This window comes from Canis aureus, chromosome 36 (assembly GCF_053574225.1).
Source record: "Canis aureus isolate CA01 chromosome 36, VMU_Caureus_v.1.0, whole genome shotgun sequence".
Taxonomy (NCBI): Eukaryota; Metazoa; Chordata; class Mammalia; order Carnivora; family Canidae; genus Canis; species Canis aureus.
Window position 1 is genome coordinate 10,028,208 of NC_135646.1, and position 27,515 is coordinate 10,055,722.

Consider the following 27,515-nt stretch of genomic DNA (forward strand, 5'->3'; position numbering starts at 1 on the left):
ACTGTATTTCATTTGGATTAATTCAGTACATTTAAATCTGTGAGTTAATGATTTTCATCATTTTTCTCTTTTTGGTTTCTTTTTAAAAAGAAAAATAGTTACATTCAAGATAGCTAGCAACAAAAATTGACATCAAGAATATTAGTTTCCCAGAATAACAAGGATTTAGTATAATCAATCCAATATCTATTTTCAATATGTACCAAAATAATACAAATAAATGTAAATTTTCTACCAAGCACAAAAGGAAAAAAATATATGTTATGTACTAGACAACTAGATTTAAGTGTACTGCGGTACACTCTTCCCAAAAGAAAAAAAAAAACTCTCAAAATTACCCCGAGAAATTGTGATAGAGTCATTTATCGATCATTCTTCCTCTTTAAATATACAGAACATTTGGCTCCCTCTGGAGAATTGCTGGCGTTATTATAGCAGTTTCTGACTATTTTAAATAAAAGGATATTAGGAAGAAAAGATGGAAAATTTTACAAGTAGATGTAATTTTTTGTTTCACCAAGTGATATGTTTGTTATTTGTATTTCCAGAAGCATAAACGTAAACCAAATACAGATAAATTCTTTCTATTCCTAGAACATAATTTCACATGCAGTTAATATCAGTTCAAGAAATGTTCAATATTATTAGTAAATCAAGATAAGTATTATTCAACTTACCATCAATTTGTTAGACCCCTTGAGAAATCTTTGATATGAGTCTGGTTTAATACAATAGAATTAAAATGATAAAACCTACACAATGGCAATGGCAGTTGTAAGAACTGTCTCATATACCACAAGTTTGAAAATTTTAATCTAGAACTCATATTGGGATCAGAAATTTAGTTACTTTTTTCCTTTGGAAAAGATCTCTCCCTATCCTCCCCAGAATTATTGTATATTTATAAAGAAAAAGCCTTCATTCTATATCATAAATCATACCTCTCATTATGCTTGACACACACTGTTTAAACATACCTTCCCTTCCTCCCAGCTCCACCATAATTTCCAGACATTGTTCTGATGTGATCAGGAACTACTGACTGTTGGAAAGGCCCAAATCCTTACTTAGGCACTCAGTACCTTTTGGAGAAAATTTTCAGAGAGAACACTCAGAGTAAATTCAAGCTATTTAATCTCTATTCCCACATATGACAGCAGGACTCCTTTTGCCCTTCTCCCCACAATGCTGCCCTAATGCCTAAAATAACATCAATCCTCTACCATCCACTTCTTCCAGGCTCACAGTCAATAATTAGGTCCCTAGGTCTTACTGCTGTAATGATAGAAACATGGAAATAAATCAATCTATCTCTCTGTCTCTCACCATTTCATCCCCAATGTTTAGAATAGAGTCTGATACATGGTAGAAATGTAGTATATAAGTATTGAAGGAATGAAGAAAATCAAGGCGGAAGGGCGTGTTTATCCCAACTGAGAACAACTTATTCTCCCTTCACATATAGCACCACATTTTAGCAATGTGACCCAATCATGTCCTTCACCTTGACTAAATCATTTCACCTCCTCCTCAGTAATGATCTCATTGAAAAAAGAGGATTTTGACTATATTGTTACTATTGCCTGTCCCATATCTAAGACATTCATATATTGGCAATACCCAGAATGCCTAATTTTCCTTCTCACATATTCTTTATCAGTTGAAAAGTCCTTAGTACATGGAATCATTTAAGAACAGGCAATATATTCTAAATTTATATTTGTTGTTCGATTTTCTCATGAAAGCATTCTTCAGATTGTCAGGAATACCCTCATTCCTCAAATGGATAAAAATCTGGAAAACCAGGTTGGACATCTAAGGAATAGATCTGGGAGATGATGGAGCGAACACACAGGTTCTGGGTCACAAAGGTCAGGGTTAAAATTTACTCAGCTGTCAGATTTCAGAAGCAAATCAAGGAGGCCAAGTATGTGAGGGAAAAGTAGAAGAGTCAAGAATCCAGTGAGTGTGTTAGGAATACTTTTTAAAAATCAGATGTTTGGGAACTGGGAAGAGAAAGTACATATGAGGATGAGGGGCTGACTATTGAGGAGACAGGCACGCAAGAGCAAGGAAACCAGTGTCGGGCAAATAAAGCAAGCTGTATTAAAGAAGCCTCTTTTGTACCTCCCACCAAATGTGAGAGAACTGGGCTGTGAGTGCATGACCAAATTCACTCTAGGAACTGTGAGAGTTGAAAACAGCTGCTCTGTTTGCACAGAGTATGATTGTAAGTAGGAAACTTGGATCACAGGCATTCACAGAAATCACTGGACAGTCAAGCAAAATTAAATTTAAAGGACAAGGTGACATCAGGTGCTACCTAGATTATAAGTGGATAAGATATTTTTAAAAGTTAGCTAGAGATTTACGACCGCACATAATATTTTCACTCAAATCCATGAACTCATTCCTTCAACACATACTATGCACCTCCTACATGTCAGGTGTTATTCACAATGAGACATGATCTATGCCCTCAAGAGTCCTTGATGAGAGATTGGGAGACAGACACACATAATGGGATTCAACAGGACATATGTGCCTTTATATTCTATATCTAGTGCCAAGAGAGCAGAAAGGAGGTTTGATTTATAGAAAAGGATTTTTTTTAGGTTGCTTGAGTATTTGCAAATAGTGAAAATTAAGTACATACGTTCCAGACAAAGGAATGTGAGCCAAGACATGAACATGTGAAAAGTTTCCACTGAGTGTAGAACATAGTGGTATAGAGGCAAGAGACACAACAGAGCTAGAAAAATAGGCTGGAGCTAGATTGGGAAGACCCAAGTGTGTCTTGAGGTCTTAAAATACAATTCAAGATCTTAAAGCAGAAATAAAATATGTCATTTTAGAAAGATTATTACAATGGCAGTAGAGGGAGATAAGTTCTACCTGGAGGGACAATTAGAGGCAGAGACTAATAGGAAGCTGTTAGAGGAGCTTAGTGATAGATGATGGGCTTTGACCAAATGAATGACTGCTAAACTCATTTTGGATATAGAATACACAGTCTTAAGTGACTGACTGAATATAATAGTAAGTGGTAAAAAGGACTCAAGATTCACAGATCATCTTAAGTGACTATATAGATGGCAATGTCACTAACCAAAATGGGAGAAAGAAGAAGGTGGTGCTGGAGAGGAAGGGGATGATGGTGGAAAAGGGAATTAGCTTGGAGTCTTGCTAAATTCAAGGTACTTACAAGACATGCAAGTTGGAATGTCCTATTTTATGAGGTACTCTGAATTAAGTCATTCAGGACATAAATATTGTTCAATACGTTGGGTGTATAAATCTAATAAAAAGTTATATTATTTGCTCTTAGATTATAAAACACCTTTGATATAAAAAACTAATAATACAAAATGAATATGATGATATCAAGCTAGTCATGGTCATATTAAATTGCTGAAATTGTTTAAGATTTAAACCCATCAGCACAAGCACTAATGTTTATGACCCATTCACCATACAATTGTGAATAGCAAGAAAAAATAAATTATTAGATACCATTCCACATGCAACAACTTTACCAAGTATTAAAGATAAGGTCTTGGCAAGTTTAAGTGAGGCAATCCACCAGTAATGAAAGAAACTGCTGGAACCACTGACTACTCATACTTCATCAAGTCTTGCCACCTCTATGTAAACTGAATTATGAGTTTAAGTATGTATATAATACAGTTTGAAATACTAAATAAAATGCTAAAAATAAAGAGGTACATTGGTACTTGTTCTAAACCACCTTCCCTGACATTCTCCATATCTTTTATTTTTAATTTTTATTTCCCTTTCTATCATACAGTAGGTAATAGGCAATACCAGCATTTAGCTAAGCAAGACAGTGAAGTGAGAGATGGTTTCCATATTTACTGGAATATTATTACTGCAATGTCATTTCATGGAAATTTGACTTGCCTTATCATAATAATATATTCAAGAAAAAGTTTTATGCAAAAACTGAATGATTTGTCTGCTCCAAAAACTGAAACTATGTATGTCCTAAGGGAGACAGGCATAGTTTTATTTTTACCAACCTTAGTTAATAGGTGGGACTTTTATATATTGTTGGTACTACAAATAATTGCCATATATAATTATAATATGTCCAACAATGTCTTCTTGTAAGTCACTGTGGTTATTACTATGGATCTATGTAATTAAAACAGAATGAAAAACTATTATTGCCCCAGAAGGGCAACTGTCTTCTCTCTGAATCTACAAAACATTGGAACTGAAAATGCTTTGTGCACCATCCGTAACCAATGAAAAGACCTTTCCATAATTTTAGCTGTAAGTTGACCCAAAAAACAAATCAGAACACCTTCTGGAAGATGACAGCTGTTCAACAAACCCAAAGTGTCTAAACAAAGTTAGTTTAAAGCTAAAGGCAGATACACTCAAGGGCACTGAAGACAATCTGAAATAAATTGAAAATCTAATCTCCTAATTAGATGATATGTTTATTCATGGAACACACCCAAAAAGATAAACAGGTCATTAAAATGTATGTTTACATTTACTGTAAATTCATGTACCTCTTCCTTCTTAAAAGGTAATGGCATAAATATTATCATTATTTAATGGAAGTTAACTGAATACCTTATTAAGTTGATAGGAAACTACAAAACTAGCAGGATATATGTTCATAGTATAAAAACTACTTTAAATTATTCTGTACACTACGTATAAGTAATGCTTATAGACATTTTTATCTGTATATAACCATTACCCTCCTAAGGAAAATTTTCTTGAAGCTTCAAGAAACTGCAAGTTCTTTGCTTATTTGGAGAATATAAACATCATAACAATTACAATATCATTTAAATTTATTATAAATATACATTATAAAATACCTGTTATATTTATAGGTATAAAAATAACTTCATATTTAATTTGCAAATTTACATCTTAAAACATAACTAGCAGTTTCTTATAAGCATATATAATTTATAGCCAAAACAATCAGAGAAATTAAGCTTTATGTTGACCCATGTTAAAAAATTATACTCCTAAATGCTCCTTTTTTGGCATTTAAAGTTACTTTATTTATTATCTTTATTTATTTATTTCTACAGTTGGCTTCCATGAAAGTGCATGAACTAGTACTGACATGAACCTAACCACTTGCCAGGTCATACACACAGTTATGATTATGTTCACAGCACACTTTAAGGGGCCTCATTCAAATCTAAACCTTCTTGGAAGTTTAACAGGCATCCCGAACATAATATACACAGCTCCAGATTCTAAAATTTCCCTTCCCTTAGCTTTGCCCATAAAATTAATGGCTACTGTACCTTCATTGGCTCTGACCAAAAACCTTGGACTCATCTCTAAAATCCTCTCTCACCCCCACATCTACCGTATAAGAAAACCCTGATGACTTTCTCATCAAAAAATAAAAATCTTTCACCATTTAGCCTCTACACCATTGTCATCCTAGCCCAGAAAATCTTCATAACTCTCCGGGGTTACTGAAATAGTTTCTAACTAGTTGTCCAGCTTCTATCCACCTTTAACCCTTTAGGACAGTCTAATTTCCACACAGCAGTCATAGTGATCTTATTATTATGTAGATCAAATCAAGTAATTCTCAAAATCCTCCAATAGCTTTTCAGCATTCTCAGAATTAAATTCAATGTCCTCTTTACTACCATCTAAAAGGCCCCTAACTCAAACCCCTTTTGGTCCCCAAGTACCTAATTTCATTTTCTCCTCCTGTTTTCTAAGCTCACCTACTCTGTTTATTCTGGTCTCCTTGTTGGAATATTTTGGACATGCTCCCAGTATAAGGGTTTTGCATTTGCTGTTCCTCCAACTCTAATGTTAATCCTTAGTTCTCTTCATGTCTCACTTCCTCATCCATTTTAGGTTCCTATTTTATGAAATCTCAGAACAGCCCTGGATTCCCTCTTTAAACCTGAAGCCACCTTGCACTCCATTTCCTTGTGTCCTGCTGTTTTTCTCCAGCACTGATGGCCATCAACCACACCAAGGCATAGATGTGTTCATTATTGGTTTATTCCTTGTTCCTTACAGCAAATATAAGCTCCCTAGGAGCAGATTTCTGTGTTATTTAGTCAATAGCCCAGAATAGAATAGTGCCTGACAAATGCTCAAGAAATGTTTCTTGAATGAATGAGTAAATATAAGAGTACTACCAGGCTTTTAAATTTTTATTTCATTCACCTTATATAGCCTAACTCATCTATTTTTGCAGATATATAGTGCATTAAAGTAGTACCACAGACAAAGCTTGATGGAGGTTGGGAACTCACCAAGCAACAGATAACTCAAGAACACAAGCTCCTTCTAGCATGTGGCTCATCACTTTCAAAGTCCTTTAATTCTAGCTTAGGAAAATGAGGATGGAGACAGAATAATACCAATGGAAGCCTTAGGGGTTGGTTCTAGAAGTGGTGTATACTGGTTTTTGTCAGAATTAGTATCACGCAACTTAGCTTAGTTCAGAAGACTGGGAGATACAATCTTCCAGGGCCCAAGGAAAAGAAAACTGGGTTGGTGAGTATCTAGCCCATCCCTGCTATACATAAACTAGAAAAACACTAACATTTCATGAACTTTTTTTTACTTTCATAAAACACTTTACAATTTATGCTGCATGGCATGCCTACAGAGAAACATGATGGAAATAAAGTAGAATGATGGGATTAAGCGTGACTGGGGGAATGAAGAAAGAAGTATAAGCTACATTTTTCAAGAAATGCCTCTCTGGGTAGGTGATATTTGAACTGAGATATTAGAGATGAGAAAACCAGACATGCAAAAATGAGAGATGTAACAACACAGGTAGAGGGAAGAGTTAGTATAAAGACCTGGGTCAGGAGTAAATGTGGCATATTTGCAAAGAGTGAAAGATTGAGGTAGCAGAGGGAACTGGGCAGGGAGTGTGAGGGACCATGTGGCCAGAGAGAAGTAGGCAGGAGACAACTTGCAGAACCTGGTATGCCACAGGATGAAGTTTGGATTTTTTTAAAACAACGGGGAAGACATATTGTATTTAAAGCAGGGAATCTAATGATCAGGTTTACATTTTAAAAAGATCTGTTTGGTTATTGTGAAGTGAGTGAATTATTACAGGGTAAGGTATGGTGAATTAGCAGACTTTTGCAGTAGTGTCAGAGATAGAAAAATATAAATGCATTCTGGAGGAAGGCCTATCAGACTTACTAATAGATTTAATGCTGGGAAGTGCAGGGTGAGAGAATTAGCAATCCCAATGACACCTAGGCCTTTAACTTGAATATATTCACAGAAGTTTACAATTTGCTTTTACAAAAATGAGGAAGAGTAGAAGACCAGGTTTCCTGACAGGAAAAAAAAAAAAAAACAGAATTCTTTGTAGGCATGACAATTTGGAGACATTTCTTAGATACACAAGTTCAGAAGAGAAGTCAATGATAGAGATATCACCATGAGGATTATTACCATATGGAGAGTATTTATAGCTTGAGGATGGGAGAGGCCACCTGGGGAAGTGTAGCAATGAGAAGAAAAAGTAATAGGGCTGAGCCAGGAAGGAGTGGAGGGAAACAGAATCTATCAACCAGAAGTCTGGCAAAAGAGGAACAGCCCCCTGAGGATGCTGAGCAGGACAGCTTGAGAGTCAGCAGGAAACCAGAACCATACTAATAATGGGAGTCAGGAAGGGAAAAACAGGCATGGTAGGTTGTACTGACCGACCTAAGAGGTAAAGAAAATGTTTGAGCGGCACTGGTGGTGGGCACTGAAAGACCAAATGACTGAAAGGGCAGAGGAAAGAAGGGAAATTCCACTGAAGAGGAAAACAGAAAGAACATGTAGAGGATGCTAGTTTCATCAGCACTTCAGCCAAACTTTTCTGATAAAAATGAGCAGAGTAGCTCCTGAGGAAACAGCATAGGTATGGTGGGTTGTTTGTTGTTGGCTCAAGACAAAAAAAGTATTTTTTAACTAATGGGAGTTACTGAAGGACATTTTCTATGCTGATAGGAACCATCCTGTTGAAAGTAGGAAAAAGATATCTATCTAAATCAGAGTTTAAAAACTCCCTTACCTAATCTGACTTAAAATCCTTCTGGTTCTTCAACCTACGAAACTTCACTCTATAAAAATGCAAATTAGTAAGACATTAAGAATTTTTAGGGGATCCCTGGGTGGCTCAACGGTTAGGCACCTGCCTTCAGCCCAGGGCATGATCCTGGAGTCCCAGGATCGAGTCCCACATAGGACTCCCTGCATGGAGCCTGCTTCTCCCTCTGCCTGTGTCTCTGACTCTCTCTCTCTCTCTCTCTCTGTGTCTCTTATGAATAAAGAAATAAAATCTTTTTTTTTTAAAAAAAGAATTTTTAAATTATCTGGAATTTAAAATGCATTTATTTTATTTTGACCTTGTTAGAAAAACATAGTAAAAATACATTTTAAGAAATCTGTTTTTTTAAGGAAAGAACATATAATTAACAAATTCTACATATAAACACAATCTAATTATTTTAATATTTAAGTTTAAAGCAATTAAAAGGGGGGGGAAGGATATTGGCCAAATTCATACATTATATAGTTATATGTTACTGCCAAATCTGTATGCCTGATTGTAAAAATAGACACTATTTCCTCAGTACTTTTCTTTAAAGTAATGCATGTCTTATTCACTGGGGATTTGCTTTTGAGTTAACCAGATCTGATACAAATTCTTTCTCTGTGACTCTCAAAATGTCTGAGCCTCATTTGTAAGTGTACATATGTGTGTATGTGACAGAGAGGGACAGAGAAGGGGAGAGAAACAGAGAGAGAGAGAAATGGGAAAATATTAAATACCCTAGAGAAATACAAGGGTTAAAGATAGCGTATATAAAGCAGAATTCTGGCATTTATAGATGCTTATTTTTATTATTGATACATTTTTATTATCATTATTATTGTTTTTTTGATAAAGTTAAGGAATCTATATAACACAAGAAGAACATAATTTCTCTTGATGGTAACTGACAAACAAAAACAAATTGTTACTCATAAAACAAAAAGCCTTTTCTTTATTACTAAAAGAAATATATACACGCATCAATAAACATTAAAAAAAACCATAAAGTACCAAACCTTTGTGTGTGTATGTGGGGTCAGGAAGTAATTTGGTTTTAAAATTAACAGAGAATATGGAATTGAGCAACACTGAGAATTTACAACTGAATTGTATATTATGGCTAGTGAAGGATGTAGTATAGAATGAGAGTATAGAGAAAGAAGTAAAATAAGAGCGGGAGGAGAAACAAGCATGTGACAATGAAGAACCCGTGGTATAAGGAAGTAGCAACTGAGACAAATTGGAAATGAGCAAGACAGGCAAGAAAAGGCTCAGGTAAATAAGTCGTCCCAAAGTCACAGCTTAATCTTCCTTTGAGTTTTGTTACTCTAGAAGATTAGTGATTATTCTTTCCATTAGTGATTGATTTTTTTATATCTTTTTTTTTTTTTTTTTTTTTTTTTACTGCCTAACTTATAATGTTAGAGTCTTCTCTCCTAATGGGCTAACTAGTGAAGATTGTGACAGAGAAATTATTCCCTGGATTGCAGGAATAGTTACCAGGGCAGCTGTCTTTCCAAAGGCTGAAAATAAATTAAGTTGAAATCCAGAGTTTGACTTTTACTAAAAGTTAAACATACCCCCTTCCTCATCTTCTCTTCATTTTCATTTAATAGAAGTTTTTCCCTTAATCTCTACTTAATTGCTGAATTGACCAGCGTTTCCTATTTTCTTTGTAAAATACATTAGTTGTGCTCATTGTACCTTGACTGCTCAGAGCTCTCAGAACACACCCAAGTAGACCAGCACAGGGTACTCCCCACCAGCTAAGGTCCATGATTACACAGTTCCAAGGAGTTTGTAAGTAACCCTCCTTATATCCCAGTTGTGCTTGCTATTGTAATCAAAGATTAATCAAGGTGACGCAATATGAGTGTGATAAGGAGAACCGCTGTCAATGAAAATTAAATTAATGCTACAGAAAGATGAGAGGATCATCTTCCGAGTGTCTCAAGTTCTTGTTTCAGATTAAGGAAATCACAAAATTGAAACTGTAAATGATACATTATTGGTATAGCTTATGCAAGAAATATGGCATAGAATTCCAATCCGCAATCACTTAATCAAAGAAAATGCCACGGCCTTACATCAAAAGGCTGCCATCTGCATGCAAATGAACTGTTTTAAGTAAAAATAGAATACTTAAGGTATGAATGTGTCATTTTTATGGCTTCCTTTACCAAAAGACCCTTTCGGTTCATTAACTTACTGGTTTTGATCAGAGCAGATAAGATCATATCTGCTGTATTCTTAAGTAAGATACCACAGACAATAAATATTCTTGCTACATGGAAATAAACAAGTAAAGTATAGAAATAAGTAACATATCCAGTCATTACAAGCAAAGTTTGCAAATGAAAAAAAATACCACAGGTTAATGTATATAAGTTATTAGAGTTGGAAAAAAAAGTTATTAGAGTTGGTTAACATTTTATTCTGAGACATTTGTCCTCATTAAGTACAATAGGAGCAATTACATTATGTTGCCACATATTTTTTATAAATCTAAAATTTCTTGAATATTGATGACATAAGCTTGGGAATATATGAACAAATGTAAGAAAATAATATTACTTACACCATAATCAAAATGATAGATCCATGATCATATATAAAAGATGACCACTTATTAAAATTTTAATATACCACAGATGGAATACTATACCATATGATTGTCTATATTAATATTTTTCTTGAAAACTGAATAATAGTATAAATTTTATAAGACTTAAGTTTCATATTAATATAAATAGGCAGATTCATAAAATAATGCATTTTAACAAATCCCAAGTAATAAGTTTTGTCTTTAAACTGATGTGATTGTGCCTCATGATACTATAATCCTCAAGACAAACAAAATAAATGATTTGTTAATGAGGAAAAAACATACATTGGTAAAATTGTAAGTAAAATAATCAAATGAAATGCATAGTTGCTGAGATCTTATCTTTAATAAGAGAAATTGTACAAACCTCTCTAGAAAAGATTTATGCTTCATTTTATGCCTGAACTACAACCTCTACAATAAATATGCACAATAGTGCACTTAGTCTGCACTGCCACCAAGTGCCAAAACCAATTAGTTTTAAGATTCTTGCAGCAGCTATATGCAGTTTCTTTTGCTGTTATGAGTAGCAATTTGGAGACAGGCTAAGAGCAAACCACTCCAACCATGAATGGCTATAAGAGCAACACAATTTAGACATGACAATAAAATCTCAAAAGCATTAATAAAACATCAAGAATCCTACCAGCTCACTGGAAGTTCATGAAGTCTAAAAATGCTATTCAGCTTGTAGTCAAATTTTGCTGGACAAATATTTTCTTTATGTAAATACAGGTTTGGATTAGGTTGCATATCTGTGGGAAATTCTGAATCCTGGAGGAAAAAGAAAAAGCAAGAGATATGTGTAAATGGCCATATTACTGTACACATTGATACCATCTTATTTAATCTTAAATTACAACATAAATATTACCATTATATTCCCTTAGGAGTTACCTTAAGTCCTTCACTTCCTATTTTGGTCTTGAGAAAACATGCCAAAAAGATAAAATGTTAAATAAGGCAAGTACCTATTTGCATAAGTTTACATGGAAAAAATATTTAAAAACATTCCCTAATAAATTATAAATGAAGCACAATACACTATTGCCTTATATTATTGGTCATTGTTCTTTTTCAATAAGTTCCCATCCCCAATAGTAATGTCAGCAAAATCCGTGATTATTCTTATACTTCTTTTGTCCTCTCTACATGATGAATCAAAAACACTTCCCATGGGAAACAGAATAGTAACATAAATTATTGGATTAATTATGATTTTCTTCTCAAGCCTCAGGACACAAGGCTAATTTAAAAGCACTTACTAAAGGTAAAACATTTCTGTCATAATCATTTTATTTTTTTTGTCATAATCATTTTAAATCTCACATACATTAGAATCCATGTCTGTCAAGCAACTGAAACTGGAGATCAAAGATCATGTTATAGTCCAGGAGAAAGTAGCCTCTCCTCAGTGGAAGAAAGATATGCTATAAACAGGCACTTAATTAACATTTAGCAACAGATGGATTAATTGCTCAACTCTACAAAAAAAAAGGAAGTAATCAATCCACTTATACTTAAAGCCTTAAAATTACCTTTAGAGAGGGAGGTATGTCATTTGTGTATTCATTCATTTATTCAAAAATATTTATAAGTGTTACTTTATCCCAAACATTATTCTAGGCATGGGGAACCCACCAGTGAACAAAACAGATGAAAAGTCTTGCCCTTGTGAAGGTTATATTAGAGTTGGAAAATGATAAAACCAATTTTTATGAATGAAGTATTTTTCTGATTAAGAAATACATGTTCATATCGAAATATCATATATTCCATATGCTACAAAGAAAAAAATTAAAAGAAATCTTATTTTAACCACACATATAATTACTATTAGCACTTTGATGTAATAATTTGTCTATCGATTTTTACAAAGTTGAGACCATATTCTATTATCCACCCTTCATTTTTCACTTTACATTATATCACTATACTTTCACTTTAGTCTATTTTGAAAGAATAAAAATCATATTTTATTTAACATTCAGCTATATTTGTTTTCCTTATAATTATCAATACTATGAACAGACTTTTCTGTTTATAGATCAGCACCTCACTGATTAAATCCTTAAAACACAGGTCTAAAAGTGTAAAGAGGGCGCCTGGTTGGCTCAGTCAGGTAAGCATCTGCCTTCTGCCCAGGTCTTGATCCCAGGGTCCTGGAACGGAGTTTAGAGTCCCGTTTCCTGCTCAGCAGGGAATCTGCTTCTCCTTCTCCCTCTGTCCCTCCCTCTTGCTTGTGCTTTCTCTCTCTCAAATAAATAAAATCTTTTAAAAATAAAAGTGCAAATAATTTGAAAATATTTAACAAAAACATGATACCTCTCCAGAGATTGCTCTTCAGAAATGTTATATGAATTTCTATACTGCCTGTCATATAATGCTGTGTGCAATTCACCACAATTTTGTTAATGCTATATACACAGAAATACACACGCTTATATTTAAAATAATACATTCAGGAATGGAATAAATGGGTAATGGGTGTTAAGGAGAGCACTTGTGATGAGCATTGGGTGTTGTATATAAGTGATAAATCACGAAATTCTGCTCCTGAAACCAATATTATACTATATGTTAATTAACTAGAATTTAAATAAAACCTCGAAACAAAAAAAATAAGTAAAATAAAAGAATACATTCAGTAAACTATTTCTTTGACTAATAGTTATTAAATATCTATTTCATGACAGGCACTGGTTTTAACTCTCATGTCCTTGAACAAAATAGACAAAATTCCCTTCCTTGTGAAGACTGCATTCTAACAGGACACCATAGACAATAAAAATAATAAGCATGTAAATCATATCTATAAGGAAAAAGGCTTAGGAAAAATTGTTGCTAATTCATATAAAAAAACTATGATATTGACATTCCTTAAATTAATCGATTAGGTTTAATCTTTGTGTTTATTTTTTTTTAGTTCCTTTTTTTTGAAATTTAGGTTTATGCCTTTTGTCCATTTTACTATTGTTGTGATAATTCACTTTAATAATGTTGCTTGGGTTGGAAATGGAGAGATGGTAAACCATTATGCTGGAAAATATAGCAAGGTGAATCAGAATCCAGTCTTATATAATTTTTTTACTACATGGAAAAATCTAGAACCATAAACTTATTATCTACAGCAATTTTTACAAGCACTATTAAACCAATCATTATATAAAACTAAAACAATGAGACATTTAATAAAATCTAATCAACTAGGCTTAATAAAACCAAATCAGCTACAGCCTCTTTGGTGTAGCTGGGAAGAATACAGGAAATTATAATAATACCTGAACAACTATTTAAAGGAAGATTTAAAGAGCAGTGAAAGCCTAGAAACAGCAATCCTATCTAAACATAAATGCACTTGCAGAGGCAAAATGTCAGACTCCTCCTATCACCCAGCATGTATACTGAACTATTCCAGGAAACAAAAGCAAATAAATGAGCAGGCAGGTCGGTGAGGCAAATGCAGGATACATAAATAAGGACTGTGCATCGAGAATAGAGGGAGTAAAATAAATTTTAAAACTATTCTTTCAAGCTACATATCACTATCATTTCTCTGTATTGACAAGGTACAACTGGAGGGCAAAGCTAAGCTCTCAGTAATATGCTTTGATAGGTCAGTCGTCCTTTACTCTGCCTACTTGTTGAAATCATCAGGCAGTTTTTAAAAACACCAGTATCACTGGATCTCTCCTCAGATCATTTAGGTAATAATTTCCCAAGGTAAGGCTCTAACATTGGTATTTATTTTAAAGTTCCCCACATGAAATAAAAGTCAGGGTTGAAAATCGTGGCTGTCCCTAGCGACTGAGTTCCACCACATACAAGAGTATGTGACTTTAGTCAAGCTGCTTAACAAACTTTTTAGGATGCATTCTCTCATCTGTAAAATACAACCAAAATCACACCTGATTAAAAGGCTGCTCTGAGGATTAAGGGAGATAATCTCTTTAAAGTGGTAATCACATGCTTAGCACCTAATAAATCCTTAATAGTCATTAGCTATTTCTGGGGATATTTTTATTACTGCTGCAATTAGTGGCACACATTAATTTCAACCAGTTAGTAAATTCATTATGAATTATATCAATCTATTTATTTATTATAAAATATTTTATCTAACTCAAATTTCAGGTTTAATATTCTCCTGGGATATTGATTAAGGCAGATTTTAGTTTGATCCCACCTGTCAGAATCCCAATCCCACATGGACTTAATTATTGATTATCTCTGTTTGTCCCAGGATCAATAATAAAAGGAACTTACTGGTCAGCCAGTAGGAATCAAATATAGTTTTATTGCTTATGCTCAAAGGATGAAAAAGCTGATGGGTAACTCTTAGTATTTCAGTGATGTATCAGTTAGGCATCTTCTGAATCTATCCTGATTAGGAAGCCAAACTATCTACTTGGTCTCCTTCCACAGGAATCTCTTGCGTACCTATGTGTCTTCCAGGCCCTGTGTCCATTCAACCCATATCTGCTTCTCTATCTTGTTCTTTGCTTTCCATTGATCTGACATTCAAGGGAATTGCCAGTTTTGAACCTGAAGTTCAAGATTATTCACTCAACATTTGAATGTTTGTTCTGTATCAGGTACCATGCTAGTTACCGGATCAAAAACACAAGTGGAATCCACTCCTTCCATTGAAGGCTTCACAGTCTCACAAAGGAACAGCATAAATGAAAAACTACATCACTGAGAAAAGCAAGAATAGAAATATGCAGAAGATAATAAAATGAAAAAATAAGCAATGAATCTATTGGAATGAAGTAGATACACAATCAATATCACTAATTGCAGATATCATTATCTTGACAAATGATGGTGATAGATATAGATAAGCAGGCAGATAGATGATGTGTATGAAGCCAACAGGGTAAAGGAACAGTAATAAGGCCATAGTATTATGAAGGTAGTATAAATTATAAAATTTAGTAAGTTTCATATATGCAATGAATAAACAGAAGATATAAAAGAAAAATATTCCATTAAATCTAGCAACAAGACATAAAATATCTAATAGAACATTAATAAGAAAGGTACTGGGTCTAAAGAAATAAAAATACACTTTATTCAGAGACACAAAGCAGGATATGATTTAATATAGATATTCCATGGACTCAGATAAAAATTGTGTTGGCAAACTTCTTAAAAAGTTTAATTTAAATATTTAATTTAATTCAAATAAAAACTTCAGTGTGACTTTTGAGGAAACTTAGAAAATTATTCTAAAATTAATCTGAAATAATAAGTCAAACCAAATTACTTTGAAGTTTATACCAACTCCATTTTACATTTGAGAAAACAAACTCATAGTAATTTATCCAAATCGAAACAACAAATCTAAGAGACTCCAAAATCTAATGATTTTCCCTATATAAAATGATGACTAAACAAAAATGGAGTATTTCTTTAATCATTCAATTATCAAGCTGAATAAAAACAAATTTTAACAAGATAATTATGTCAACTATTGTCCAAGGATTGGAAAAAGACTCTCACTTGGGGGTGAATACAAACTAATTTAACTTTTTCAAAGGGCAAATTGGAAATATCTACTGAAATAAAAATTGAGTTGTCAGTTCCACAGCTAGGCATTGACCTTATGGATATCCTCACAAAGGTTTACCAAATTACAAATGAAAGTTTTCTTTTTTCTTTTTAAAATTTATTTTTGTTGTTAATGCTTTTGTTTTCTGATCTGTAGCATTTTTTATAATATTAGGTATTTAAAACACCCTAGTTGTACATAAGTATACTGATTTAATATATTATTTTTAATTATAGTGTTATTCTTGTATACTATATAAAACAGAATGAGGTACTTGCAGGATTGTTATAACCCTAGTGCACCAGTATGATCCTGCTGATTGTTAAAATATACTGAAAGATATCCATACTACTTGGAAACGACTGATACCCTGAACGTGTCCTCCATGTTCTTCTCCCCCCACCAACCTTAGCCACTTCTTTGGATACTAACCTTTGCCCCCAACTTAATCACCATCATGTTCTAATTATTAAATTCCTAGCACAACTGGGCCTCCAAGACCTTTCACCCATTCCACATCCAGCATCCATTCTGATTGGTCAGTACCCATGTTATAATGGTTGTTAAATATTTTGACTACCACTCTAAATTTATATATGCATTTATAGAGAATTAGCTCTATGATAGATTATTAACTTATAAAAGAAATGTACATATCATATAAATAAAACCATCTCATTTTTATTAAATAAAAAGAATCTACATAGGTAAGCACTAATGTATGTATAAAACACTTTGAGAGAAACTGAACAGTGGTCACCAATAGATGTAATAAATGGAGGTCAGAACAAAGGGAAGAGAATCATTTACTTTTAATATTATATCTTTCTTTACTGTTTACATTAATTTTTTAAAAAATTTAAAGGTAAGGGTAGCCCGGGGGGCTCAGCAGTTTAGCACTGCTGTCAGCCCGGGGCCGGATTCCTGGAGACCCAGGATCGAGTCCCACATCAGGCTCCCTGCATGGAGCCTGCTTCTCTCTCTGCCGATGTCTCTCTCTCTCTCTCTCTGTCTGTCTCTCATGAATAAATAAATAAAAATCTTAAAAAAAATTAAAGGTAAAAGAATGTTTTAAGATAGACACAGTATTAAATAAACATCACATTAGAACAGATTCTAATGTATTTTTTTTCTTGTTTAGAATCCCCATGTGGAGAGGCATTTATGAGAAATGAAGTTTTGTTCAGGCTTCTGTGCCTTCATTATTTCATTTATCACTCAAGTAGTCCATGCCTGCTGACAAACGTCACACATCACCATCTAGTAATGACTGACAGCTGACATTATCAGCAAGACCTCATTGAGCTAATTGATATTCACAGTTTAAGTATGAAAATAGAAGTTAGTCAAGGAAAACCTTCCTTACTCAGGGATTTGATCAATTTCTTGACCTTTATATTTGTTTGTATTATTGTGGCCTTAGGTTGTAGGGAAGAGGATTATACCTGTAAAATGCTGTTTTCACATGTACTTAAACATTTTTGAACTAATATCCTATGTTTCTAATTATTTTTTAAAGTTTCTACTCTATCAAGCAAAACAGTTTTAATGTATGCTAAAGTTATCACTAAGTTCTTTACTTGGACACATATCAAATTAGAACAGTGTAAAGATCATGTCACCTTTTCTTCTGAATAGCATGGTAATCATTATGAACACTACCACTGAGTAATACAACTTTGCCTACTTTTTAGTTTTCTGTCATATAGCTATAATAATTACAGTAATTCCTGCCCTTTTCTTAATCTCCTTTTCCTGCTGTTTCTAATCTGCTTATAGGCCCCCAAATACCACAACTAAGTCTATTATGAACACTATTAAGAACATTATCTTAACTATGCCAATAAGGTTCTGTATTAGGACCTTCTTCCCACAAGTATGGTAGTTTTCAATGCAGGTCATTGTCTCTGGTGAGATTCCCACGTTGTTGGCTTCCTTTGAGCGTAAGTCTACATTTTTTGATGACCAAATCTCCAGAGAAGACTCAAAATGAATTATGCAATAAAACTTGCTGTGAAAACTAGTTTTAACAATTTGAGAAGAAAATATAGAACATTGTCTCTTATCCTGCTCCCAAATTAATTCCAGATGGACTATACAGTTCAATGTTTAAAAAAAAACAAAAAAAGAAGTCATAAAATCCACAGAAAGGACATACAAGTAATGTTTATATGTTCTGGGAATACAGAAGCCCTTTCTAAGCATAATATTAAAGAAAAAATTGTGAAGTAAAAGATAGTTATATTTGATTAAGTAGTTTTTAAAATTTCTATATTTTTTAATTTTTATATTTAAAATCAATTATAAAAACTAAACTATTTTGAAGAAAAATGGATAGAAATTATGAATACACATGTCACCCAAAAAGTAATCAGGAAACATGTAAAAAGATTTCAGTCTCACTAATAATTAAATACTAATTAATTAAAATAACAAATGAGGTGTTATTCATTTGCAAATTGGTAAATTATATATATTAAATAAGATTAGTGCATTGGTGCAGTTATTCTCATATACTGAAAGTAGGTTCAAGAAATTTGGCCATGTGTATCAAACATAATTTAAAAATGACCAAATACCTTTTACCACTAAGTCTATTTCTAAAAATATATTCTAAGAAAATATTCAAACCAATGTGCTAGGATAAATACATGAAGATATCTATGAACCATTATTTAATATAATGAAGCACTTAAAACACCTAACTTCTAATAAATATGAACTGCAGAATACCAAGCATCCAGGTGACAGGATACTATGTACTTAAAAATTGTATTCCAAAGAGTATGGATAAACCTAGAAAAGTATCCATGTAATTTAGAGAGCATATGTATATCAATACATATAAATGTACAACTAGAAGAAAATGTGTCAGAATATTAATAGTAGCTAAGTCTTTATGCTTTTTTATTTTGTATTAATTTCTGTGTTTTCAAACACAGCTGGGCTCTTACCTTCTATTTCTCTGGAAGCCACCAAGGTAACTCCCATAGTCCCCAAAAGCCTAAAAAAGATGCTAATCAAAATCCAAAGAGGATTCAAGGAGGTCACAGGGTCATTCATATAGTATATAGTTATTGCTTATATGTAGCTATTAAAATATAGCCTCTTATTTTCCCAATAGTTTTAAAACAGGTCAGTTTATTATTATAAGAAAATAGTTATAACATCTTTTTAAATTCTATTTGACACAAAAAATAAGCAGTTAATTGAAAGATGACAAAAATTAATGAATTGGACATTTGCCAGTAAGAACATAATCTATTTAGGTTTGTAAAGTAAGATAATTCTCCACTAACAGTTTTATTTGAAAATGAATGAAGAATTTCTAAGCCCTTATTAATTCCCTTCACTTAGCCTCATGTAAACTAAAATTGATAGACATGGAAATTTCAATGACTTTTAGATTATATCCCTTTCACTATAATTTTCATTTAAAATAAACAATTGTGTAATCTCTATAAAGCAGAAACGAAGAATAAGTCTTAAAAAGGTTAAATTTGCCTGAAGATATATCTGACCAGCTAGAAATTGCTGAATTGGATGACTTGTCTAGTTCCATTCACTGCCTAATATATTCTCTAGTTGGCGGCCTTCCAAAATGAAGAATAAGTGTGCATTTTTGTAATTGAAATTGCAACACTTAGCTTAGCTATCTTATCCTGACTTTAATGTTGTTAAATTAATCATTATAATTTAATAAAAAAATATTGTCATCTAATTTTTCATTTTTATAAAGCTTGTTATGCAGTAATGCAAATACCTGAAAAGCATCAATAATATATTACATGTAAAATATTCCTAAACAATAAACTATAACCTTTGTTTAACACTATTACAATTATATAAAAGTGTTGCAAACTCAAAAATATTCAAAAGGAGGGTAAGGGAAATGGAGATACAGGTAGCACAAAGCCATGAAGGTTAAGAAAAGTGCACCATAATGATGACACAAGTGACCATCTGATGGTGCCAGATACTGAAGCAGCACTAGACAATGCTTTACGCAAATATCAATAAGTGGAGGAACTTTCGAACATGGTGGCTCTGTTTTCAAAAAATGACTAAATCATACTCTCACCTATTGGGCTAATGGCATTACTCGAGTAAATGTCAAGAGTTTTCTGAATTAAAAAAAAAAAGAAGTTTTCTGATTAGTTTTGTGGATAGAAAGTGTGGATAATTATTGACATCTCTCCTCACTAGTTTTATCTGCTTCCATTCCTCAAAGGCAATGCAAAATTTGTTTTAGTAAGCTAAAGTTATTTGCATTAGCAGCTAAAGAGGCATATCTAATACTTCCCCAACTGATTGGCATTGGTTTGTTTTACATGTCCAGGTATAAATGCAAGCCTGTGCCTAAAGTGATATTATTTTAGCTGTCTTAAGTTTTCTACGTGGATAATCTGCTTGTGGTTTGGTAACATAACATTATGAGGTCCCACAGTAAAATAACTAACCTCCACTTAATTACTCAATGTTCTTATAAATTCATATGATCTTCTATAATATTTAAGTTCTTTTTGTTAATATGTTTCAATGATTCTTCTTATATTTGTAATTTTTACATTAATTAATTAATTTATTAAAAGTTTTATTTATTTACTTATGAGAGACAGAGAGAGAGAGAGGCAGAGACACAGGCAGAGAAAGAAGCAGGCCTCATGCAGGGAGCCTGATGCAGGACTCGATCCCAGAACTCCAGGATCGTGCCCTGGGCCAAAGGGAGGCACTCAACCACTGAGCCACCTAGGCATCCCACATTTTTCTAATTTAAATTCAAATTGTAAACATATAACACTCAGTGCTTATCTTCGAATTTTAAATAAAGTTGCAGTTGTAACTATGTAGAGTATGATCAGAATTCAAAAACCAGGCATCAAGAAGATAATTCAAATGAATTAATTAGGTGGGCATCGAAAGATTTATTTTATACATTTAATACACAAATTCCTCACTTCAACATACAAACATACTCTCCCTTCCTCTCTTTTAGTAAACATATAACTTTTTTGCTCTTCAATGATTCTGTTTCCTCTTTGGTTAAAGATATAATTAACTTTTAACCCTACTATAAGAAAAAAGCAGAAGTATGAAGATTAATTTCAATGCATTTCAGTCTCAATTTCCAGGAAGACAATTGGGCTGGTGATGACTGTGGACTCTGAGGAATGCATATATATTTTATGTGAACCACCATTGCCACTAAGTTCCAACCACTAGAAGGAATGCAGTATGAATGTAATCCCAATAGAAGATAGAACTTTTTTAAAAAAAGATCCAGATATTTGGGTTTTCCATTTAGTCATTCACCAAACTTGGACTGATAATCCTAATTTATCAGGCAGTATTCCAACTACCTGAAAAACATTAGCAAGCAAACAGAAAAACAAACTTTGTACCCCATACCCATATGAAGTTTTCAATATATTGGGGAGACATAAACAATAAACAATAAATAGATCACATAAAATCTTAGAATATAAAAACTCCTATGAAGAGAGAAAAAGAGAAGAGGAAAAGAGACTGGAGGACTATTGAGTGGGAAGGGAGTTTGTTTTGGCAAGTGGTTGTGAAATTTTACATTAAGTAGTCTGAGTAAGCCTAGGTGACAATCTAAGCATAGAGCTGAAGGCAGTGATGGAGTCAATAGTGAAACTATCTGGGAGGAGAGCATTCCAGGCAGAAGAAAAAGACAGTTCAAGGACTCAAAGGAGGGGGTGAACATGGCATGTTCCAACAAAAAGAAGGCCAATGTGGTTGGAAAGAAGAAAGGAGAAGAACACACTTTTAGATGAATTAGAATGAATTACAAATGTGGTAACTAATTTATATAATGTCTATTTAATCCTAAGAAATGTCAATATTGGGAAGGCCAAACAAAAATACATACATGAACTGCAATCTTCTATCGTTATCCCTGATTTATAACTTATTAAAAAAAATTTAGTTGCAATTACTTAAAACTGTTGGTATAAATAAAGTTTCCTAAGAGTATTCAGAAAATGAGTGGGTAATAATAATCAAATGAATTCTTCCTAATAAAAGCTCTCCCCCTCCATGTACAGAATAGAAATCAAGCAAAACTTTTAAAACTGTCAAATAGTTTCTATTAATTCATTCAGAAAAAATGTATTACTGCAAAAATGGTGTGTTAGATGCATGGGGATACAGGGACATGGGATATAGTCCCTGATCTCAAGGAGCTTACAGGTACCTGAAGAGAAACTATTGTCAGTGAATGGTGATCCTTGGGGGTAGAGACAAGGGAGTAAATACTTTTATAAATACTAGCTACCATCACTTTCATGTTCACAGGCCCAAACAAGTCATGCTGCTGCTACTTTCTGTCAGTGAAAACAGTATTCATTATTATGATATTATAGAGTTTACAAAGTAATTTCACATGTATCATTGCACTGACATAGCTAGTGATATATTTTGCCATATGGCTAGACTTTAAACAACAAAATAGCTCAAATGGTTTGCTTATTAGAGTCAGGGTATCTTGACAGGAACTAACTTCAAAATAAAAAGTGTTCTCATTTGGTTTTCTTTAATCTTTATAAAACTGCTGATACAGAAATCCCACCCAACAAGTTATCTCCCCCACATATAATCTGGGTTTTATTTTATATCCACTTTCCAAGAAAGGCCTAGAATGGGATGCCAGTCAATTTCTAGGAATTGTTCTGAGGCTCTTTTATGGCTATGGGTGTCAATTATAAATGACTGAACATAAACTGTCCTGCTGAAATTAATTCCATATACTAGCTGCACAGTTGTATACATTGCTTGATGCAAAATTCTGCTTTTGACTGTAGGAATTCCATATGCCATCCCCAAAGTCTATCAATTCTTTAGAAGTGGTCTTGGAAACCATGGGATAACAAGTTGATCTGTTAAAATTTTCACAATAGAATGCCTTTGCCTCTTTTTCATTTGTTATAGATCTCACTATCAACACTTTAACAATCAGAATCTAAAGTTTTGAACATTTTTCAACTTTTACTAAAGCTTCGTTAATGACAGATGATCTAATATCAGTCATGAATTACTCTGGTCTCTACAGGCACTACTGAGTTTAATCATCAGAAGGCTGCATATGTAGACATGCCCTTTAAGCACGAAGTTTCTCCAAAGTCTATACTGCCCTTTTCTTTTCTCATTCCATACCTAATTCTGTAGCAATTTCATCCATACTTGAGGTTTACCATAATGTATTTGCTGATGTTACACATGCCTCACTGTCTAGCCCTAAACATTTTTTACTTCTTTCACTTAAATTGGTTTTACTTTTGAATTCATGATCATGATTAATGACAATACTTTTCACTTGTAAGCCTGAAATCTGGCATCATTCTTGTATTTCTCGAACCACATTTTAAAAATTCATTCCTTCTTTCATATTTTCTTGTTCCTTTCTTAGTATAAGTCTCTATCACTGTCCAGAAGAGTTCTTGCAGCCTCTCACATGTCTCTCAGCTGAAGGAAGCCCCCACACAAAATGGTATTACTAAAAGGCATATAAAATCATATACCATTCTCTGTGTATTACAATCAAATGACTCCCTACTGTCCACAGAGTAGAATTTCAACTCCTTTGATACAAGGCCATCTGTGGGGATAATCCCTGCCTGCCTCCTCAACCAACTTCACCTTCTACTGCTTTTCTAAATATACAGCCATGTCACATTGCATGTGCTGTCCCTGCTATCAACATAAATATGTACCTATTAGATAATATTGCAATTTTGTCACTGCACAGTCCTTCCATTCATCTATGAGGTATTAGAAGACAAGTATGGCAAATGATTCACTTTTGTCTCTCTGGCATAGAATCTCACACATAACAGGCACTCTGTAAAAGTCTATTTAGTGAACAAATGACCTTCAAAAGTCGATGTATTGTTCATATCTCATTCATGGAATAGAGCCAATATATTTCTCGACGGTACAAATGATATAAAAATAACTTTATAATTTATATTGTTGTACATGGACTTACCTAGGAATTTTATTTTCCTAATTCAGTCACTAGGTGGTAAATCCTATATGAGACTAGCTACAGACATTAATCATTTTTGCACCTGGCATGATAACGAGGGTTAAAGATTTAGTGACTCTAAAAAATGCATCTACTGATTTACAGTGACTAACAGTAATACCATGTTAATATGATTTTTAAGCCATTATACATTTATATTTTAGTAATACCTTTCAGAGATTCTGATGTAACTTCTATCTTTTGACTTCTAGCTACATAAACATATGCCAAATTTATTATGCATTCATAATGAAGTTGAAGATTTGGTAGCAGTAACTCAAGATAATCTGTGCTTCAATGATTGCAAACATTTGTCTTCTGGTCAAAATTAGCTTAATCATTTTGCCAAAAGTTGTTTTACTCCTGTTTGAGTGTCCCTGCAACATTAGCAGGCACACACAAGGGTGTGAAGTGCACTTATCTACAGCCAGATGAATTTCAGCATAGTGAGACAACTAGGAAGGAACAGGATTCCTGATATGGAGCTATCTGACACGATAATTAGGCTTGTTTTAGGAATACAGACCAGTTAATTTCAAGCTGAAGGAAATTACAGGCTTGTAGACAGAAAATGGCATTTGAATAAGATAGTAGCAAAAAACATGCCTTAATCTAAAATAGAATTTTTGCTCTTAGAAAATCAAAATCTAGTTCTACAGGTATTTTTAGAGACAGAGTACAGTAATGAGAAATCCAAATGTAGGTGAAAACAAATAAATGGAAGGTATAAGTAGGTAAGAATGGAAAGGCTGGAAAGATAATGACAAGACCATGAAAAAAAACAGGAAGAACAGAGAATAACTTTTATAGACACTGGAGACACTGAAACTTCTGGGGAAAATATATTCTAAGAATTATATCACATTTTTCAATGAAAATATTCTATTTTAAATTATTCAATAAGTAGTATATTCTGTGTATAAACATAAAAATTTAAGCTTATAAATATTTCTCCTCAAAGCAGAAGAGAGTTCCAGTAATGATGAATGAGGTTATGTGAAACAAGCCTCCATTAAAATGTATTTGAAAGCATCAGATATTTTAACCGTGTAGTGAAGAATAATGAAGTCAAGCTCTAAGAGAAGAGAGACACACATGGTGGTCAGCCTGGCATTAAGAATTTGTTTCCTCCTGAAGCTTTGGCTTCAGATAATTTTGCTAGAGAAGGCCAAAAGACTGAGACAAAAAGGACCAAACCATACCTGAGAGCCCTAAGTATGGGTTTTGGTAAATAATCCAGGCTTTAGATTGAAACTGAGGAATAAGAGGAAATTAGAAATAGACTTGACATTCCAAAGATTACAGCTAAATTTAGAATTACTTCAATCACTAGTTGGAATAAGGTAATAATGCAATTGATAGTGTTTCCAGCACGGCTACCTGTAAGATGTCAGCATAAATACACTTTGGAAAAAGATAGTATCATTCTCATGCCTCAAATCAGGCTTCTGTTTTTAAAAGAAATATTATTTGATGCTCAAAAAGCAAAAACTAGACAAATAAACAAAAACAGGCATATAAAACTCAAAACAATGTGACCAAAATCCCAAAGAAATGCTGAATATTATGAACTCACCCACAGGGAATGCAGATGATGGAAAAATCAGTCACAGGTGTTAATTTGTGACCTGGAAAACTTATCTAAAGGAAATAATCTGGCTGACATAGGAAGACATCACATATACAGAAAAAAAAGAAGAAAAGAAAAGGAAAAAAATATCTACAGAAGTGTAAAATATCATCCCAGATAAGAATAGAAAGAAAATGGTGAGGAAGCAATATTTGATGAAATAATGGCTGATAATTTTCCAAACTGATAAACAACATCAAGAAAAGAAAACCATATGTATGTATTTCAGAATATAACTTTATGTTGAAAATCAAGACAGATAATATTGTACTGAAAAGAAATATAGTAAGAATTACAGTCAACTTCTCAACAGAACAAGGACAGCCAGAAGATGATGGAACAGTATCTGAAAAGTGCTAAATGAAAATATCTGCTATTCATTGAATGAAATCTTGGCATTTGCAATGACGTGGATGGAACTAAAGGGTATTATACTAAGCAAAATAAGTCAGAGAAAGACAAATACCATATGATTTCACTCATATGTGGAATTTAAGAAACAAAACAAACATACCTGGCGGGGGGGAAGAGGGGCAAACCAAGAAACAGACTCTTACCTATAAAGAACAAACTGATGGTTACTGGAAGGAGGTGGTAGGAGAGAGGGTTAAACAGGTGATGGGTATTAAAGAGGGCACTTGTGATGAATACCAGGTGTTGTATGTAAGTGATGAATCACTAAATTCTACACCTGAAACAAATATTGCACTGTATGCTAACTAGATGGAATTGAAATAAAAACTTGGAAAAAAGAAAATATTTGCTATCAAGTAAAATTATATTTCAAAATTGGAGACAAAACAGGCATTTTCAGACAAAATTAAATGAGAGGGTTTTTCATGAGCTGGTCTACATTTAAGGAAATTTTTTTAAACCTTCAGTTAGGAGAAAAATGATCTCAGATGGAAATTCAAGAATATATAAAATAATAATGAGAAATGACATAGACAAATATTTAACCACATCTAAAAGAAAACAGGCCGTGTTAATAATCAGAAAGTCTTATAAAGTTTGAAATATATACAAATCAAGATATGTGACAACAGTAACATAGTAAAACTGTAAGAGGAATAAATAAAACTAAGATCATGGGAAAAGGTAAAGTATTAATTTGTATTAAAATCCAATGAACAGGGATCCCTGGGTGGCGCAGCAGTTTAGCGCCTGCCTTTGGCCCAGGGCGCGATCCTGGAGACTCAGGATCGAATCCCACGTCAGGCTCCCGGTGCATGGGGCCTGCTTCTCCCTCTGCCTGTGTCTCTGCCTCTCTCTTTCATAAATAAATAAAAATTTAAAAAATAAAATAAAAATAAATAAATAAATAAAAATTAAAAAAATAAAATAAAAATAAAATCCAATGAACAAAGGATTCAGGTAGTAGTCTCTAACATATCTACTAAATTATCAAGCTAATATAAAGAAAATGAAATAATAATAACTTAGAAAAAAGGCTAAAGAAAAAAGAAAGGAATATAAGCATGAGGCACAAATAAAAAGAAAATAATCACATAATAAAATGTATCCCCATATATCATCTAATTCATTGTCATAGAGTAAATGCTCTATTCAAACTAAGTAGCCTGTCAGACCAAA

At 33.2% G+C, this 27,515-nt stretch overlaps 1 protein-coding gene across 11 annotated transcripts in view; it reads right to left on the reverse strand.

The window, feature by feature from the left end:
• Nucleotides 1-27,515, reverse strand: part of SPAG16 (sperm associated antigen 16) — a 911,935-nt gene that overhangs the window by 761,619 nt on the left and 122,801 nt on the right. For all 11 annotated transcript variants that reach the window (XM_077885066.1, XM_077885063.1, XM_077885062.1 and 8 more), the window contains one exon: nt 11,338-11,465. In XM_077885066.1, the coding sequence (XP_077741192.1) occupies nt 11,338-11,465 (128 nt within the window). The remainder of the gene's footprint in view (nt 1-11,337; nt 11,466-27,515) is intronic.